This window comes from Pseudochaenichthys georgianus, chromosome 10 (assembly GCF_902827115.2).
Source record: "Pseudochaenichthys georgianus chromosome 10, fPseGeo1.2, whole genome shotgun sequence".
NCBI classification, from domain to species: Eukaryota; Metazoa; Chordata; class Actinopteri; order Perciformes; family Channichthyidae; genus Pseudochaenichthys; species Pseudochaenichthys georgianus.
This window is the reverse complement of record NC_047512.1, coordinates 22,486,467-22,504,749: the sequence shown is the minus strand read 5'-3', so window position 1 is coordinate 22,504,749 and position 18,283 is coordinate 22,486,467. Positions and strand designations below refer to the sequence as shown.

Below are 18,283 nucleotides of genomic sequence, written 5' to 3'. Positions count from 1 at the left end.
AGTGATGCTAAATTACAGAGCTTGTGCAAGATAGGGTGGCCTGCAGACTATTTTAATATAAATTTGAATTTTAAAAAGGTGCTGGACCAAAAACCTTGAATGACCACCTAATTTTGCAAATGTGGCCACTGACCTCTATAGGCAAATCAATTTGAGCGTCTTGGCCTTAAGATATTGACACATTTTAAATGAATACAAAAAACACATTTGATTCTTAATATTTTGTATATTAGCTTGATAAAAGAATCGAACAGTCAACCAAATGTCTATATCATAGTGATTTAATGTTCTATCTATCCACTCCATTCTTCATTACTCCACTTCCTTTATTTCCCTGGTGGGAGCAGGGGTGTTTTCCGGCGATAGAGGGCAGTGGAGGACAAGTGTGGCTTGGCGGAGACCGGAAAAGAAAGCGTAGAAGAAGAGGAAGCTCAGTTTGTAGCGGCAATGAAAGGACAGCGTGCTACTTCCAATTTGAGTAAAACATAAGTAAAGTGCACATTAGCGATTGTTACTGTTAAAGCGTAAGACTAGTATAATTAAATTTCTGGAAGAGACTATAAGGACTGGGTCGGGAAGATGTCTTTGGTTTGTGCAAGTAAGTGAATGAGATGTCATGGATATGGCGGAGTCAGTGTAGGCGCTAATGCTACTAGCTAATGTAGCTAGCGGCCACGCAGTGCCGCCTTCTACTTGTGATGCCCCATCCGTCTCGTTTGTGGGTCTTTGGTTGCTGCTATTGCGTGTTTTTAAGCTGTGTTTGCTTTTTATCTAGTCTCCAACGAGGTTCCGGAGCACCCATGCGTCTCCCCGGTGTCCAGCCAGGTGTTTGAGCGCCGGCTGATCGAGAAGTACATCGCAGAGAATGGGACCGACCCGATGAACGGGCAGCCTCTGTCTGAGGAGCAGCTCGTAGACATCAAAGGTACAACTTATCTGCATTACGAGCACCGAGCTGAAGCTAATGCAGTTTAATGATCAAGTGTTCATCAAGAAAGTGTTCTTCAACTACCACCCCCTACATGAATGAATGAATGAAAAATCACCCCCCTAAAGCAGATTAAATAATAAACCTCCATGAAGGTGGGTTTTTGTTTAGTTAAAGCGAGGTTTAACTGATAAAGCAGCACCTGAGATGATGCTGGTAGTCTTGCAACCAATATTGTGATTAGAGCTGCTACTTTTATTCCATTTAAAGATAAACTAGTATTTCGATTTAAGTTTAATTTATTTTATATGCACATCACAGTAGGATTAGAATTGTACAATTGAGGCACAAGGACCACATGCATTATGTTAAATAACCACAAAGAAGCTGAACAAAACATGTTTTTTTTTGGGCAAATACAAGATGCTCACTTGCTATAATATGAATAAATACCACCCCTATAGAAGAGAACTGTATGACGTGCCCTACTCTGCAGCGAGTGTTATTGAAACCTCGTAAACTACAACACCACCTTGATGAAAAGATTAGACTAAACAAGAGCAACTCTTTTCTTTTTCAGTGTCCCATCCCATTAGACCAAAGGCTCCATCAGCAACAAGCATCCCTGCCATCCTCAAGTCCCTTCAAGATGAGTGGGTAAGTACTGTAAATCTTGAAGAGGATATATCCACCGCAACACGTTTATACTGTAAATGTTACCCAGAATGACTGTTTTTAATGAACAAGTGACCTTTTCTTTCTATGCCTTTTTAACCAATATTGTTGACGGTATTAAACCTCAGTGTACCAATCTGATTAATGGCCATTGTTAGTAGGCTTCTCCTTTTTTCTTTTTTCCTCTTTGTAAAATAGTTTTAAAACATTGGAAAGAGTTCCTTCAACCTGTTTTTTTTGTTTCTGTTTTAGGATGCTGTTATGCTTCACAGCTTCACCCTGCGGCAACAGCTGCAGACGACTCGCCAAGAGCTGTCTCACGCCCTCTACCAACACGATGCCGCCTGCAGAGTCATCGCTCGACTCACCAAAGAGGTCACTGCTGCGAGAGAAGGTGGGTCTCCAGCCGTTTTTGTGTCCTCTATCGTAGGACAGGATTCCACTTGTAAAGCATACAGAGCAGCATTGATACAATCCTTACTAAATCATCTCCTCGCCAACATGAGCTTTTAGTTGAATCAATGTTATTCTAATGGGTTCTATTTCATTTGTACAGCTCTTGCCACACTCAAGCCCCAGGCTGGATTGGTTGCTCCTCAGGCCGTCCCTGCCTCTCAGCAAAACGCAGCCGTAAGTGATTGACCTTTTGATTCCAGTCAATGAGATACTGAATATAAATGCTCATCATAATCTTTTGCCAGACGTTCTCCTAACATTATTATGTTCTGCCTTCTGTACCTCAGGGTGCTGGTGGAGAGCCCATGGAGATTAGTGAACAGGTGGGAATGACCCCAGAGATCATCCAAAAGGTATGTTTATTAAAAAAAAAATGAAATCACTATTTGGCTATAAGCTTTCAGTTTATTTGAGCAGGTCTAAGGTGTGTTTTTAAATGGCCTTGTTTCTGTTTGCAGCTCCAAGACAAAGCTACTATCCTCACCACAGAAAGAAAGAAGGTATTGTTCTGGTCTACTATTCAGCTATTACTTTTAATAAGTCAGATATTCTACCACAGGTCATACTGTTGTGGTTCTATGTAATGTTTTCTCACTTTTTAAACGCTTTACTGCATTTCTCCAGAGAGGAAAAACTGTCCCAGAGGAGCTGGTTAGATCTGAGGATCTCAGCAAATACCGCCAAGTGGCCTCTCATGCTGTAAGTAAAGATTTCTGTCTGCCTGAGTATCAATACTTGTATTTTTCTTTTTAATCGGAGCGATGCAAGGGTGTTTTTATTTTATTGACTCGATGTACATGGTGTCAACATCCTGTCTTATTGATGCCTGCAGGGTCTTCATAGTGCCAGTGTCCCTGGTATTCTGGCTCTGGATCTGTGTCCTTCCGACACCAACAAAGTTCTCACCGGTACATTCCTTTATTCTATCGCTACATTGCTTATTTCAATTCCAAAACCTTTCTCTTCTTTTTTTTGTGGACTTTTGTTTGATATCAACCCTCTTTTTGTTCCTCAGGCGGAGCTGATAAGAACGTGGTGGTGTTTGATAAGAGCGAGGAACAGATTGTGGCAACACTGAAGGGTCACACCAAGAAGGTCACCTCAGTCATTTACCATCCATCCGCGGTAATGCCCCCCTCAACAAACACATCCGGACGCTGCACCATTCAGAAGTAGAAAAGTGTTTCAGACAAAAGAATGATCTGTTTTTCTTACTCGCCGTTTGCTCGTTCTCTCCATCCCCCTCTAGTCCGTGGTCTTCTCTGCATCACCAGACAACACCATCCGTGTGTGGTCCGTTGCCGGGGGAAACTGTGTCCAGGTGGTGCGTGCCCACGAGGGGGGTGTCACTGGACTCTCCCTTCACGCTACTGGGGACTACCTGCTCAGCTCCTCCGAGGATCAGGTGTGTGTTTTGACAGAGCTCGCGCTATATTTACTCTGAAGTTTCTCGTCATTCAAACGCACTGACGTTTCCCCTCATTGTTCGGCAGTACTGGGCCTTTTCTGATGTCCAGACTGGACGAGTCCTCACTAAAGTTACGGACGAAAGTGCTGGCTGTGGTACGTGCCTCAATGTTTACTTGTGACGGTCTGAACATGAGCACAGCTTTTTTTCAGGTGATAATGTTTCTGTCTGCCCCCCCCCCAAAGCTCTGACGTGTGCTCAGTTCCACCCCGATGGTCTCATTTTTGGCACTGGGACGGCTGATTCCCAAATCAAGATCTGGGATCTGAAGGAGCGCACCAATGTGGCCAACTTCCCCGGCCACTCTGGCCCCGTCACCTCCATCGCCTTCTCTGAGAACGGATACTATCTGGCTACAGGTCAGCACTACCAACAGCCTCTCTACACTGTTTTACTGCCACGTTTAAAGTTCATGCATTTTGTTTTTAAAGACAGAGAAGCATTTTTTGTTAAATATCAAAATTGCACACATAAACTGGGAAACTGACCTGTGACATCTTAAAATCCCACTAACGTGCTTTGTTTTTGCACTGGATGTGGAACTGTATTTATTAATAGTTTTTTTTTAAAACATGCATTGCTGTTTGGTGCTCCAGGTGCCCAGGATAGCTCTGTGAAGCTGTGGGATCTGAGGAAGCTGAAGAACTTCAAGACAATCAATCTGGACAACAACTATGAGGTAAGGCATTTTATATATTTCCTATAGTTTGAGAGGGAAATGGTTTTGTTGAGTTGAATTAAAAAGATACTGTCTGTACATGCCTCATATGGATGCCACTACTTTACTCCTAAATGTTTTCCTTAATACGATGTAAAAGTGCTGGCAGGAGGATTGTTTTAATTTAGCAAAGGACCAGGCTGTTTCTTTTTGCTTCCAGTCTTTTTGCTTCCAGTCTTTTTGCTTCCAGTCTTTTTGCTAAGCTAACCCTCTGGCTCTAGTCTTGTTTTTAACTTAAAGACATGAAAGTGGTATTGAGCTTTTCACCTTACTCTGCAAATGAAAAAATGTCAAGGATGTCATCACTTAGATGACATACAGAATGAGTCTTGTAAATGACACCAACAGAAGGTAAATTGCACGTATGAGAACATTATTACACTAGCCCCAATGTTGTCTTGGCTGTGTCTCTTCTGATCTGGAGAGCATTCATCCTCTGTGTTTCTGATTCTCATCCTTCCGTTTGTTTTGTGTTTCAGGTGAAGTCCCTTGTGTTTGACCAGAGTGGTACCTACCTGGCTGTTGGAGGATCTGACATCCGTGTCTACATCTGCAAACAGTGGTCTGAGGTCCTCAACTTCACGGGTAAGGGGGGGGTGGGGAAATGCTCTTTTTAAATGTTGTTGCATGTCATATGGTGTCGGCTCTGAGGAAGTAGCAGATATTTGACTTTGCTTTTGCCTTTCTTATTGTAGACCATACAGGATTGGTGACTGGAGTTGCCTTTGGAGAGAACGCTCAGTTCCTGACCTCTGCGGGAATGGACAGAAGTCTCAAATTTTACAGTTTGTGAAAAGGATAGATTCAGGACGAAGCAGTAAACTGGTCTTCCTGTCTGAGCTGACACTATCCTGGACACAAACCTGTAATTCTTAGAAAAGAAGACAGAAAATAAATCAGAGCTAACTTTGCTTCATTTGTGTGTTAGTCCTCATGTCCAGGAGTGAGACCCTGTAAAATTGTCCGCCATATGAAACCACAGCAGAATGGTTAGGAAAACATGTTTGTTGGATTTGTACGTCTGAAACATTAATGATGTGAAATGAAATGCAGAAGCCCGTGAAATGTTCCTGTCTGATTTGCTAGCAAATATGATTTTACTGTAGTATTTTTATTTTATTTTTGTTTGTGGGGGTCAAAAGTGGCTTGTAATACAACTCAAAGGTGTTGTAGTCCACCTTTAGGGACTATACTTGGTGTGACATCAATCTGCTTTGCTTCATGTAGATCTCTCCATTACAGTATCGTTAGGGTAAATGAGAAGAAGTCTGTAGTGATGACCAACTAAGCAACACAAACAGGTGTAAGGGATGTGCGTCTTGTTTAACCTCCCTTCAGTTTATTTTCTTGTTTCATTTAAACTTTTGTCTTTTTCCAATTGTATATTTCTCATTACTTGCTATTTTACCTATTGCAACTCTGCCCTTTTACAATAAAGTAAAATATCTTTTGTATTGCCATTCATCTGTTTGTCAGATCAAGTTAAAGGAGCATTTTTGCCAATAACTGCCTTATGATAAAATGTTTCTTTTTTCATGATACATTCATATGATTAATGGTGCGTGTACTTTTTTTGCTCCCATTTTAAACTCCAAGGTGTGTTTTGCTTATTGTTCTTTGACTTGGATGTTAGAGCTTCACTGCAAAAGTGTTTTCTGTGCAGTTTCACACCATGAGATGCACATCTTCTGTTGATGTGTAGGAACAATGGCTGAATTATGATCTGCCAATTTTGGCTTATTAAGCCAGTAACGTTTGTTTTGGTTTGGAAGATTAAGGAAGCCCTTGCATCTGCACTGGGAACTGACTTCAGTGATGTAGTGTCCGGTGGTTAAACGTTACAATTATAATATATTTACATTTCAATATTATTTTCAGTTATGGAGAATGAGAACAAAAAGAATTATTTCTTTGGTGAAAGACAATTTGGCAAGACTATTAATGCTCCCGAGGCCATGTAATCATAGCCAGGACAATCAAAACACCACTATATCTTGAAGGTGTGATACAAAGATAGAAAAGCCATTGCAGTTTAATATAAACTGGATTAAAAATACATATCATATTAAGGAATTTCCTGTGATCTTTCTTGACCATTATTGTGCTGTTGGTGTATGTATTTCAATTGAAAAATGAACAATATAACATTAAATAATTATTGTTAATGAACACTACAAACCAAAGGTCATTCAATCAAAGTTAATTAATTTCCAATTAGCAGTTAACTTGTAGAATTGTTATTGAAATGTTTTAGGGATTAATAATAAAGGCAATATTCAAACAAACCTTTAAATTGCGTGGGGGTTTCCAAAACATTGGCACTGCATGCATTATGAAAACTAATTTCATTTCTAATTCATCTTTCTTGCCCTCATTAAGTCTACATGTGAAAACGTTTTGGACCTGGTTAACCATGCTTACATTTTTTTGTGTTGTGATCTATGTTGGTAATTAAATGAGTGAAATAATTCAGCTCCATACTTTCATGAAAGTCATGCCACTCAAGTAATTGGTGTCGCTTAGCAACTGCTGTTTAGCAAACCAAACACTACTACACACATGAGATATATTAGCATGATAGAATAACATAATTTGGCTAAAGTAAGATATTCATCAAAAAACAGTGGTGTAAATTAACTAAGTAGATCTCAAGTACTGTACTTAAGTACACTTTGGGGACTTGTACTTTAGTTGAGTAGAGTAGCAAATGTTTTGCTATTTTGTACTTCTACTCCACTACAATTCAGAGGAAAATCGTTTACTTTTACTACACTACTTCTATTCAATACCTTTAGTTACTTTGCCGATGTGAATTAATGAATAATAATTATAACATTATTATTATTCTGAAATGGGCCAATTTGCATAATGAGTACCTTTAGTATATTCAGATGCCTATACTTTTTACTTTACTTGAGCAACATTTTGAATGCAGGTATTTTACTTGTAACAGAGTCTTACTACCCTTTGGTATTTCTACTTTTACTTATAGGTACATCTGAGAACTTCTCCCACCTCTGTCCAAAACAACCGACATACGTAATGTAATGTACCACCATTTAAACCATAGACTGTATATATAAAATTATTATTTTTTTAAACCTATCAGACCCCTCGTGGCCAAATGAGTGACGAACGCTAGCTGTCACGTGAGTCTGCAGTAACGTGACTCCCAGAAACAGGAAGTGTAGAACAAACGGAGAACTTGTGATAAACACGCAGGTCTGACCGGGTGCTCAGAGATCAGCGGTGCACGACTGGTCAGCCTGAAACACAGCCGGTGGGAGTCCAGAGGCTTCAGACGGCAGCAGGTGAGCTTTATAACATATGTAGTCTTTCTGTGCTCACGTTCTGCTCTTTTCTCCCTCCGTCCGCTCTGTATGGACTGTTATTGTCATGACAATACATCAGAACCTTGTGATACTTTGTTTTCGTCACCCACACAATCTCCCCTATTCAAGATAACTTCCCTTCCCTCATTCAATAGTATTTTACGTTTTCAATGTTAAATCTTTTGTTTTATTTCCTTTCTGTCAAACTCGTTTCATTGGCATGGCATGCCAGTAAACGAAACTTATTGCCACATTTCTGATGATTATGACAGAAAACTGTACTATCTCTGTAGAAGTGAAACAGCTGGGGTTGTTTTTCCTTTAAGGAAACGCAAACTTTACTTCAGAAATATGTTTGTCTGTCATGTGTTCTTAGTTTTAGTCATGTTCCCTTTTATTGTTTACTTACGCAACCACCATTCATCTTACTTTTTCCATGTACAATTACATTTGACGTATACTTATACTTATAGGTATAATTTATAGGTAACACTTGCTAAAACTAGTGAAGTCTCACACAACTGCCCTCTAATGAAATGCCTCGTTAATACCACTTTCATGGAAGTTATATAGTTCATATTTTGTTGAAACAAGTGCTGGTTCATCTCCTTTGCCATTTTCGATGCATTCTTTTTGCTTCTGTTGTGGTGTTTTGCCACCGAATTACCTGTCAATTATGGCTGGTCTAAATATAACACCGTACAGATAAGATAAGATGAACCTTTATTAATCCCTGAGGGGAAATTCAGTTGTACAAAGCAGCAACAGGGTAAGCGTGAAAAAAACAGGACAGCAAAGATTCACACAGATTTAATAAAATCAAAAATAAATATAATCAAGAAAAAATTAAAATGATAATAATAATAAAAGACTATAAAATAGGAGATGAGTAAAAATAAGAGTAAAATAACTGTCAGCATATGTACATATTTGGTTATCTAAGTTATAAAGTACGGAATAAGTTAAAGTGAAAATGGACATCTGTACACATAGTGACATATCTATCTACCAGCGACTACATCCTCCAAAATGATCCTAACGTTAAATGAACTCTTCTCTAAAAAAGTTCAAACCAAATCTGAACGTTTAAACTTTCCTAGAGCAGCAACTGACTTTATGTTTTTATAAGAAGCATTTCTTGTTTTTAAAATTGGCAGAAACACTTTGTGCAAGAATGGAAACCCCACCTGTTCATCTCGGTCATGAGAAATCTATACTTCCCTTTTCTTCAGTTTCCAATTCACTCATAAGGCACGCATTGGCACAGAGAGGCGTTTATTGTCCATACAGAAAATGAATGATCATGTACACTTTATTACCCCTTAACTGCCTCTCTCCTCTTTATTCTGTCCATAATGTCAACTTGTATGGGAATATGAATTTGGTCTTGTTTTCATGCAGGCAGTTATGGGCTCCATGTTCCGCAGTGAGGAAGTGTGCCTGGTGCAGCTCTTCCTTCAGTCTGGCTCGGCCTACAACTGTGTCAGTGAGCTGGGAGAACTGGGCCTGGTTGAATTCAGAGATGTGAGTAACTAGCTCTAAGTCAATTGTCTTGTGGCAAACAGCTCCTAGTTCAATACAAATGGAGGTTAAACTGTAATATGATCAATCTCTTATCCCACTATAGGATATTGCATATGGTGATAATGGTATATACCAGGCGTAGTTTCTCATTGTTCAATAAATAGTACTGCATATGAAATAACCACATGTTGAAGCCTATTTTCTACTCCTATGTTATATAAAACTTGACAAGTGACCACTTTCTCTTTTTGATTTAGGAACTTGAGTACATAACAACGTCATGGTTCCAACCCATGTTAAACCTTTTGCTTCCTATTTTGCCTAAAATTCAGGATGTGCAAATAACAGATTCATTTCAAGCCTGTTTTCATGTGTTTTGGCTCGTGTCCTCAGGATCATGGTTCTCATTCTCACAACAACCCAGAGCACAGTAATTGATCTATTTATAACTGAATATGATTATCTTATAATGTCGCCTAGGAATCTTAAGCATTTCCAAATCTAATTTTGGACGGGATAGTGTACTGATGGCGGCTTTGAGTCACTGCGAGACGGCAAATAATTGTCATCAGACAACCACGAGTAAACTGTTTCCTCTCCTCTCTGCTCCGATGCTTTAGTTAAATCCAAACGTGAACGCCTTCCAGAGGAAGTTTGTCGGCGAGGTCAGACGATGTGAGGAACTTGAGAAAACTTTTAGTAAGTATTGACACGTTTTTTCCGACCTATATCTTAATCCGTTTTATTTTTAATGTTCCTCTCTGACCTTTCTATCTGCCCTTCAGACTTCCTGGATCAGGAGATCCGGCGCTCCCTGTCCCCCCCCATGCAGGGTCCCCTCCCTCCTCCGTGCCCCACACCTTTGTCCCCTCAGCCCCGCGAACTCATCACCATAGAGGAGGAGTGCGAGAGGCTGGCCCGAGAGCTCAAAGAGGTGAGCACTTAAGAGATATTTTGAAGTGGGGTTTTTGAAGTACTTGTCTATAGTCGGAGTATTACTAACAGTCCATGGTAGTTTGTACGCCCCTAGTTTGGTAAAACAGTCAGGAGAACAGGCAGCGGGCAAAGCAAGGTACTGCTGTGGACAAGGACAGCAGCAAAACTTATTTTCGCCACCTGAAAACGAAATATCAGGATAAGGTCAGGATATTCTCATCGCATCACCTCACCCTCAGACAGCCCTTTCAGATTCACCTCGCAAACTCTTGAGTTGCATTTCCACAGCTGGGTTTTTTGTGTGTGTCATTGTGTGACTTTGGGAAATACAGACTAAGCTTTTAAAAGGCCAAAGTCACACAATGACAGAAACGTCATAACCAATCAAAGCAGCAGTAGACCAGCATCGCCCGTCTTCTGCGAGTTACTATTTCTTCCAAGAAGTCTGGTGGCCTTGAAGAGGACATGCAGTATTTGAGACTGCTTACGGTACGTCCACACAGCAGCTTCAGAAGAATCTTCCACCGCTTCCAACGCTTCTCTGCCCATTGACTTTGAATGGGGATGAGGTCACTTTGTCTCGCTTTTCGCCAAACTGCATTGTGGGGGAGCGAAGCAAAGATTTCCAGGATGTCCAGGATTTCCAGGATTCAAAAGTTGAACAATGTTCAACTTTTGAAGCTGAGCTTGAAGCGCCAGCCAATCAAACACATTTATGCAAATCTGACAGTAGAAGCGCTAGCCAATCAAACCGCGTGTAAGCAGGGAGAACCAGACCGCAGTTCATTTCCTCATATTCCAAACGAGAAATTACGGTAGCAAATCACCCGGTTCTTTACGACCAGAACTATTAACGGGATACAAACCGGAGGAACCAGGCATGGAGGGAGGTGGCAGAGACAGTGGGTGAAACTGGTAGGTTTTCGCCTGTTTGGGGAGTTTATATATATATATATATATATATATATAAAATCCCCGGGGTTTTTTGCTTTGTATGTCGGGGGCGGGAGATTCATGTGAAAAAAAAAAAAAGCTGCTGTGTGGACGTACCGTTGGTGTGTGCGCTGGTACTGTCTCTCCAAAGTGGAGGCGTACCATCCACCATCTGTTGTAGGTTATAATCAAACAAAGGCTGCGACGACAAATCAAAGTAGAGCGCCCATTAGTACACTGTCAAAAGAGGTGGAGCTTATTGGCTTGACATATATTTTGTGTCTCTCTAGGTGTCCGGGAACAGAGACCGCCTGCGGGCTCAGATGACCCAGCTCTCTCAGTACCAAGGAGTCCTGACCAGGACACACTCTCTCACAGCCTCACTGGTGGGAAAACTACATTTCTGCAACAATTCCTGCATTAAACTTTACCTTTTTTTAAATATTATGCTGGTGTGAGCGCTGTCTGCAAACTGAATCTACAAAAACAGTCTTCTCTGGCTTCATCTCACAGGCGCCACCCACTGTACTGGAAACCCAAGGCCTGTTCGATAACCGCCAAGATGTCCACCTCAGGTAGATCCCTTCTTTTACATATATTCTATTATGTGTTTTATCTGCATTCAAAATGTTTACCATCGTCTCCTCTCTCTCAGTTTTGTGGCAGGAGTGGTCCATCCTTGGAAGGTCCCCTCGTTTGAACGGTTGTTATGGCGGGCGTGTCGCGGATATATCATCGTGGATTTCAGAGAAATGGAAGATCGGCTCGTGCACCCCGACACGGTGGGAACTGGGAGAAAGAGAGAGGATTGGGGATGAACATGAAATGATTTCTGCTGCAGGAATAGACCTAGTTTTCTTATGTGTGCTGATTCTTTGCAGGGGGAAATGGTGCAATGGACTGTGTTCCTCATCTCTTATTGGGGCGATCAGATTGGACAAAAAGTGAAGAAGATATGTGATTGGTGGGTAAACTTATGCATCACTTATTTAATTGCATTGTAGATTTCCACGTTGTTTGATAAACGTGTTAAAAACATGTGGATTCCCCCCCCCCCCCTCACAGCTTCCGCACACAGACGTTTGCATACCCGGAGAACACAGCTGAGAGAGAGGACATTCTTCAGGGACTCCAGGGCAGAATTGAAGATATCAAATCTGTAAGTGCATGTCTATAAAAGCACTAATTGTTGAAAACCGATTACACTCAGTTTGAAAATACGACAAAGCACAATGGAGGAGTGGTGTGAGTTGTGTTCAGAGCCCTCTCTCTTCTTCAGGTGCTGCTGCAGACCGAGTCCTTCTTGCAGCAGCTGCTGATGCGGGCGGTGGTGGTGCTGCCCCAGTGGAAGGTGTGTGTGCAGAAGTGTAAGGCGGTCCAGACGGTGCTGAACCTCTGTAGCCCCTCCGTCACGGACAAATGCCTGATCGCTGAGGCCTGGTGTCCCATCACCAAGCTGCCTGAGCTGCAGAGCGCCCTGAGAGAGGGAGGGGTGAGACCAAGACGGAGTTGTATATTGGGAGACTTGAAATAAATAAGCAAACCGCCTCACAATCTTTTTCCAACTCTCTTCTCCGTCCTCAGAGGAAGAGTGGCAGCAGTGTCGACTCGTTCTACAACCGGCTGCCTTCCTCCACCCCCCCGCCCACTCTGTTTCCCATCAACTCCTTCACAGCTGGCTTCCAGAACATTGTCGAGGCCTACGGAGTGGCCAGCTACCGCGAAGTCAACCCAGGTACGTCTGCATGGCACACCAACAAAAAACTCAAAGCCTTCAAAAGAAAAAGGACAGAATCCAGAAAAGGCTCAACCTCACACGTACTTTTAGTTGAGTCTCGTGTCTTGATGCCTTTGCAGCGGTGTACACCATCATCACCTTCCCCTTCCTGTTCGCTGTGATGTTTGGGGATGTGGGTCATGGTCTACTGATGACTCTGGGTGCCCTCTGGATGGTCCTCGAGGAGAAGGACCCCAAACTCAGAAATAACGACAATGAGGTAGCATATTGCATTAACTTATGTAATAACTTTGATCCGTCTAAATAAAATAAAAAACGTTTTAAAAGAAGCTCTTTTTAATGGAGATCTTGGTTCTAATGTCCTCTCTGTTAAGTTTAATGCTGTTTGATTTTAGTGTCCGTTTGAGATATTGGGAGGACCTCATGTCTTTAACTAATACAGATGGTATTGACCGGGTTTGAACTTTTCTCAAGTTAATAATTAATACAAAGAAGCTATCTGATTTGTTTAAAAAGTAAATAAATTCAAAGATAAACTCAATATTTAGGTCATAAAGGATAAATGTCTTTACTGTCTGTATGTTTTCAAGTGAAGAACATATCTGATAAGTCTGCAAAATGATGACACAACTGTGAAACAAAAGAGCTACAACATGATTTCTTCTCTTGTGTGTTTCAGATCTGGAGGATGATGTTTGGAGGAAGGTACCTGATTCTGCTGATGGGGCTCTTCTCCATCTACACAGGGGCCATTTACAACGAGTGCTTCAGCAGGGGCCTCAGCCCCTTCAACTCAAGCTGGCACGTGGGCCCGATGTTCGAGAAGAACATCTGGAAGTGAGGACATTTCACACCTGTTTTGTTTGCTCCAATTTCCACACACTGTTTCCTGTCCATCTAACTTAGTTGTGTTTTCTTTATCTCAGTGCATCAGTCCTGGCAGGGAACCAATACCTGTCTATGGATCCTGTGGTCTCTGGGGTTTTTAACACCCCCTACCCATTTGGCATTGACCCGGTATGGCCGTCACACTCATCAATTCTTCTTCTATAACTTTTCTTTCATGCCGTCAGGTGGTTTGTCCTCATTGTCTCTTGCTTTGGGTCGTTGTCAGGTCTGGGGGATGTCCAACAACAAACTAATTTTCCTTAACTCGTACAAGATGAAGATGTCTGTCATTATCGGTGTCATACACATGACCTTTGGAGTCTGCTTGTCGTTTTTTAACTACTGGTAAGCTGTGTGTGTGTGTGTGTGTGTGTGTGTGTGTGTGTGTGTGTGTGTGTGTGTGTGTGTGTGTGTGTGTGTGTGTGTGTGTGTGTGTGTGTGTGTGTGTGTGTGTGTGTGTGTGTGTGTGTGTGTGTGTGTGTGTGTGTGTGTGTGTGTGTGTGTGTGTGTGTGAGATATACTTGGATTGGATTTGTTCTGACTTGCCTTCACATTTTTTCTGAATTCCCTGGTTTATGTTATCTGCAGGCACTTTGGCAAGTGGAGCAGCATCTTCTTGGTGCTGATCCCAGAGCTGTTCTTCATGCTCTGCCTTTTTGGCTACTTGATCTTCATGGTGGTCTTCAAGTGGATTTCTTACAGTTCCTCCCAGTCCAAATTCGCTCCCAGTATACTGATCCACTTCATAGACATGTTCTTCTTCACAGACAACCCCGAGAACCACAAACTCTACGGAGGACAGGTGTGTGCTTGGTTCATCTCCCTAGAAGGAACCTATCTGTTTTAACATATTTTATATCAATCTTCCACCAAGCATTTTAAGCATGCTATAGCTTTTATTTTGATTAGTGCACTTTTCCTCATTCCTTGAAACCATTGTTTTAATTTTTGTTGAATGAAGTCATCTTGAAGAACCAGCTTGAGACCTGAAACCCAACTCCGTACACATTGAGTCTACATTATCTTATGGCAAGGTTATTTATAAGATCCTGGGTACTGGGAGGTATATTTAAAAAAAAAAATCACTTTATTTTCTGTGTGTGTGTGTACTGGGTTTTCTTTTTCACCAAGTGAATACAGGGCTGTTTGGCAGATAACTCTCCAAAACCTCAGATGTATCGACGTTTGCCACAAGCACATGAACATTCTGTACCAATAGAATACTTCTTAAAACAATCAATGCTCTAACCGCATTCACAATCAACAATAATACAATTGCTGTTTTCTAATAACTCTGTGGATTTGACAAACAGTACAATGACATGCTCCTGGTAATGGAGTTGTAATATTGATCATGTCTGCAAACTCATTTTCATTTTACTAATATGAACTGAAATCACCTGGAAAGTAAAAAAGAGAAAAGAAACTATGGCATTTGTTAGGAAATGTTTTGAAGAACTGAAAGTACACCATTTTCAGAAACAGTTGTGCTTTCCTTTTTTTTAAATAACCTGCTGCGGTGAGCATGTGTGAGCGTAACAGCCGGTCCTGTGACTCTTCATGAACAGATTGTGGTGCAGCAGATCCTGGTGGGGCTGGCTCTGTGTTCTGTGCCGGTCCACCTGTTCGGGAAGCCCACGTACGAATACATCACATTCAAGAGAAGACGACGCCATCTAGTGAGTCAGAGTTACACTGAATCTTAACCATTACTCTTGGGTTCGGATGTTTTTCTGATGGATTTCTGTTTCTCTGCAGCAGCAGCAGCAGCAGCAGGGGGGAGACAGACGTCCGCTGATGGCCGGCGAAGGCTCCATTAACGCTCTTCAGGGGGAGGTGGAGCGAGGAGCTGCTGCTGAGGAGGAGGAGGAGGAGGTAAGAGAGAACGCTGCATAACCTGATACCCTGAACATCCAGCCAGAGATGTGCTGCTGTGATTGTGTTGTGACTCTGTGCTGTCTGCAGGAGTTTGACGCTGCAGAAGTGTTCATGCATCAGGCCATCCACACCATAGAGTACTGCCTGGGCTGCATCTCCAACACCGCCTCTTACCTCCGACTCTGGGCCCTCAGCTTGGCTCACGCACGTTAGTAGCACCCGTACTGACTCACACAAACACAACGTACACGTTCATGCTCACATGATGCATACGCAGTCAGACTTCCTCTAAACACACTCGCACAACCCTTTTTTTCCAGTTGGTTATTCATACACACATGACGGCTGTCTGACGGAGAGTTATTTGTGTCTCCACAGAGCTGTCGGAGGTGTTGTGGGTCATGGTGATGCGCCTCGCCCTGAGGTGGGACGGCTATGTGGGGTCTGCAGTCCTCTTTGTGGTTTTTGCCTTCTTCGCTGTGTTGACGGTCTGCATCCTGCTGGTTATGGAGGGACTCTCAGCCTTCCTGCACGCGCTCCGTCTGCACTGGTAAAGATGGAAGGGAAAAGAAGACAAAGGGGAAAATGTGTTTTGACAAATATTAATAACTAGGCTGAATATCTGCACTGAGTAACATCTGGAATTAATGTTTGCTTCAGTTCATGTTCAGGGAGCTAGTCAGTTATGTAATTTATAGACCATTAACGTCACCAAAGTAAAGCATTGTGCAGTACTTTTACGTAGATGGACAATTGTCCCAAGTTTCCATTTAAAAACTTCCCTAAAATAAACCTTCCCTCACTTAAACACAACAAAAGGAAATTATCCAACCAGTAGCTCATTAATGGAGGACATTTAACTAAAAAGTGTATCTTAAATCAGAAAACAATTCTCTCACAACAACAACAATTCTCTCACATTACAAAACCTGTTTGTATAGCTTCTAATGCTCCTACACATAAACAGATAAGGGAAGGTTGATTTAGGTTTGTAAAAAAAGACAAATGTACAACAAAAGAAAAATGTTCATTCTCCAGGATGAATGTGCACATCTTGATTTTTGTTGTTGTGTAAATGATGGTGGAAAGACAAAGAATCTAAAGAAATTCACAGGTCAGCAAAACATCCATTTAGGGATCATGAATATCCGCATGTTTTTATTATTTCTTAATCAACTCATGGACTTAAAGTGTCGTTCAAAGGGATTGCATTTCCTGCCAGAAGGTCAGAGCAGCACCAAGACAATCATTGATAACTCAGAAATGGTGTTACGCTTTAGGTGGTAGGAGGCAGGAATATTGATTATTTTAGTGCTTTGTTTATATGCACATTGACTTTGCTTCTCTCTCTGTGACAGGGTGGAGTTTCAGAACAAGTTCTACAGCGGGACGGGCTACAAGCTGAGCCCCTTCTCCTTCTCATCTCTCATCAGTGGATCAGCTGCTATATGACCAGCCAAATCCTTTCTTAGGACTACATCACAGTTACTTTTAAATGATGTTTATTATATAGAACTTGGAATACAACTACACACATCAGAATCAATGTGTCCCCTGTCTATGGCCTGTTGGCTCTGAAATGGTTAAATTGAAGTGAACAATGATCAAAAGACTGTTATTATCTCTCTTATTCCCTAGAGTGAATTACAATTGCATTATATGAAATGAAAAAAGATACTTTTGTATCCTCTTGCTAATTTTATTTCCACTATTAGTATTATGTACTACTTTTTAATTACTCTTTCAGTAGCTTCAAAATAAAATACTAATCGTTTACTTTTCAATGTATAAATATGTATTGTATGCATCAATTTATAAAAAGGGAAAATAAACCAATTCATGAATCTGTTCTGCAATTCAAGGGAATGCATGATTTTCACGTTGGTTTATTGTGCTTGGAAAAGCCAGCCATGTGTGAGTGTTCTAATGATGGCAGGGAATCATCTGAATGATTACATGAGCCAAAGATCTGTGTCCCTCATTGCCTTGTCTTCCGAGTACTTCACACATTTGTTGGTACTGAAACGTTTTTCAGGTGCCTTACTAAGAGTATTTGTTTATCCATGAAGTCTTTTGGACACATAACTCCCATCATCATGACACTATTTTGAACAAAACTCTGCCAGGACAGCTCTCCTTTTTATGCCGATTTGCACTGTAAAATTCAAACTGAAATTAAATATGATTTTCTTGTGTAATCTTTTTGTTTCATTCATTGAACAGGTTACCTTTGTTGCCTGGTCATGCTTTTTAAGGTGTCGCATGTTTTACATTCATTTGTGTGTACTAGTCTTGGAGATTTATACAAATCTTTCACCTTTGTGTAAGTATGAAAAGTATTACCATTTAAAAAAAACAACTCTTAATCGTAAAGCCATTAAAAAGATGACTTAAATACAAATATTAAAGCATTATCTGCAAATGATACTGCATGGAATAAAAACGTTTGAATATGTATGACAATACACTATTTTATTGATTCATTAACATGTAATGTAACTGGCAGTGTAATGTTGCTGACTTATGGAGCCCATCCTAACTATCCTTTATCCTGTGGGCAGGTTCATCTCTAATGCGGCATACTTGTTTTTGTATGATCACGTCTTTTGTACAATAACATACTTGAATTTATTTTTTCTGTCAGATACATGTGGAGTAAAATGTAAACCTAAAACGTAATGAGTTATGCACAATATTAATTTTCTATTTAAGTTGACTTACTTTTAATAAATGCATCTTACTCATAATGATATTCTATCAGACACTGTTTGCAGGAATGACTTTTCCTTCACTTCATATATAGCAATCT

The 18,283-nt window shown here is 41.0% G+C and overlaps 2 protein-coding genes across 3 annotated transcripts; both read left to right on the top strand.

Moving 5' to 3' along the window:
* Positions 1 to 388: 388 nt before the first annotated feature.
* On the top strand, positions 389 to 5,797 carry prpf19 (pre-mRNA processing factor 19). The gene is made up of 16 exons (XM_034093255.2): positions 389 to 598; positions 776 to 925; positions 1,509 to 1,585; positions 1,856 to 1,997; positions 2,160 to 2,233; positions 2,347 to 2,412; positions 2,518 to 2,559; positions 2,684 to 2,758; positions 2,892 to 2,967; positions 3,075 to 3,184; positions 3,309 to 3,464; positions 3,553 to 3,622; positions 3,713 to 3,886; positions 4,124 to 4,206; positions 4,725 to 4,830; positions 4,941 to 5,797. The coding sequence occupies exons 1-16, from the start codon at positions 580 to 582 to the stop codon at positions 5,036 to 5,038; spliced, it is 1,518 nt and encodes a 505-aa protein (XP_033949146.1). The 5' UTR covers positions 389 to 579; the 3' UTR covers positions 5,039 to 5,797.
* A 1,626-nt stretch (positions 5,798 to 7,423) lies between these two features.
* Positions 7,424 to 17,672, top strand: LOC117453658 (V-type proton ATPase 116 kDa subunit a 3-like). 2 transcript variants are annotated; one of them, XM_034092562.2, is made up of 21 exons: positions 7,424 to 7,556; positions 8,979 to 9,101; positions 9,722 to 9,800; positions 9,887 to 10,035; positions 11,261 to 11,356; positions 11,484 to 11,545; positions 11,626 to 11,752; positions 11,852 to 11,934; positions 12,036 to 12,129; positions 12,250 to 12,462; positions 12,555 to 12,705; positions 12,828 to 12,967; positions 13,388 to 13,545; positions 13,635 to 13,725; positions 13,823 to 13,941; positions 14,185 to 14,398; positions 15,165 to 15,275; positions 15,358 to 15,471; positions 15,562 to 15,682; positions 15,853 to 16,024; positions 16,833 to 17,672. In XM_034092562.2, exons 2-21 carry the CDS (start codon positions 8,985 to 8,987, stop codon positions 16,924 to 16,926), a joined length of 2,505 nt encoding a protein of 834 aa, XP_033948453.1. In that variant the 5' UTR covers positions 7,424 to 7,556; positions 8,979 to 8,984; the 3' UTR covers positions 16,927 to 17,672. The 2 variants fall into 2 exon arrangements, with proteins under 2 accessions (XP_033948453.1, XP_033948452.1); XM_034092561.2 differs by having other exon boundaries at positions 7,425 to 7,556; positions 15,355 to 15,471.
* The last annotated feature ends 611 nt before the right edge of the window (positions 17,673 to 18,283 follow it).

Excerpts from the sequence above, each read along its gene's own strand:
- LOC117453658 (XM_034092561.2), top strand. The coding sequence starts at position 8,985 with ATGGGCTCCATGTTCCGCAGTGAGGAAGTGTGCCTGGTGCAGCTCTTC. Across the intron at positions 11,357-11,483 it reads ACTCTCTCACAGCCTCACTG|GCGCCACCCACTGTACTGGA; the intron begins GTGGGAAAACTA and ends TTCATCTCACAG. Across the intron at positions 13,726-13,822 it reads ACCCATTTGGCATTGACCCG|GTCTGGGGGATGTCCAACAA; the intron begins GTATGGCCGTCA and ends GGTCGTTGTCAG.
- prpf19 (XM_034093255.2), top strand. Across the intron at positions 2,759-2,891 it reads GCCAAGTGGCCTCTCATGCT|GGTCTTCATAGTGCCAGTGT; the intron begins GTAAGTAAAGAT and ends TGATGCCTGCAG. Across the intron at positions 4,831-4,940 it reads TGAGGTCCTCAACTTCACGG|ACCATACAGGATTGGTGACT; the intron begins GTAAGGGGGGGG and ends TTCTTATTGTAG.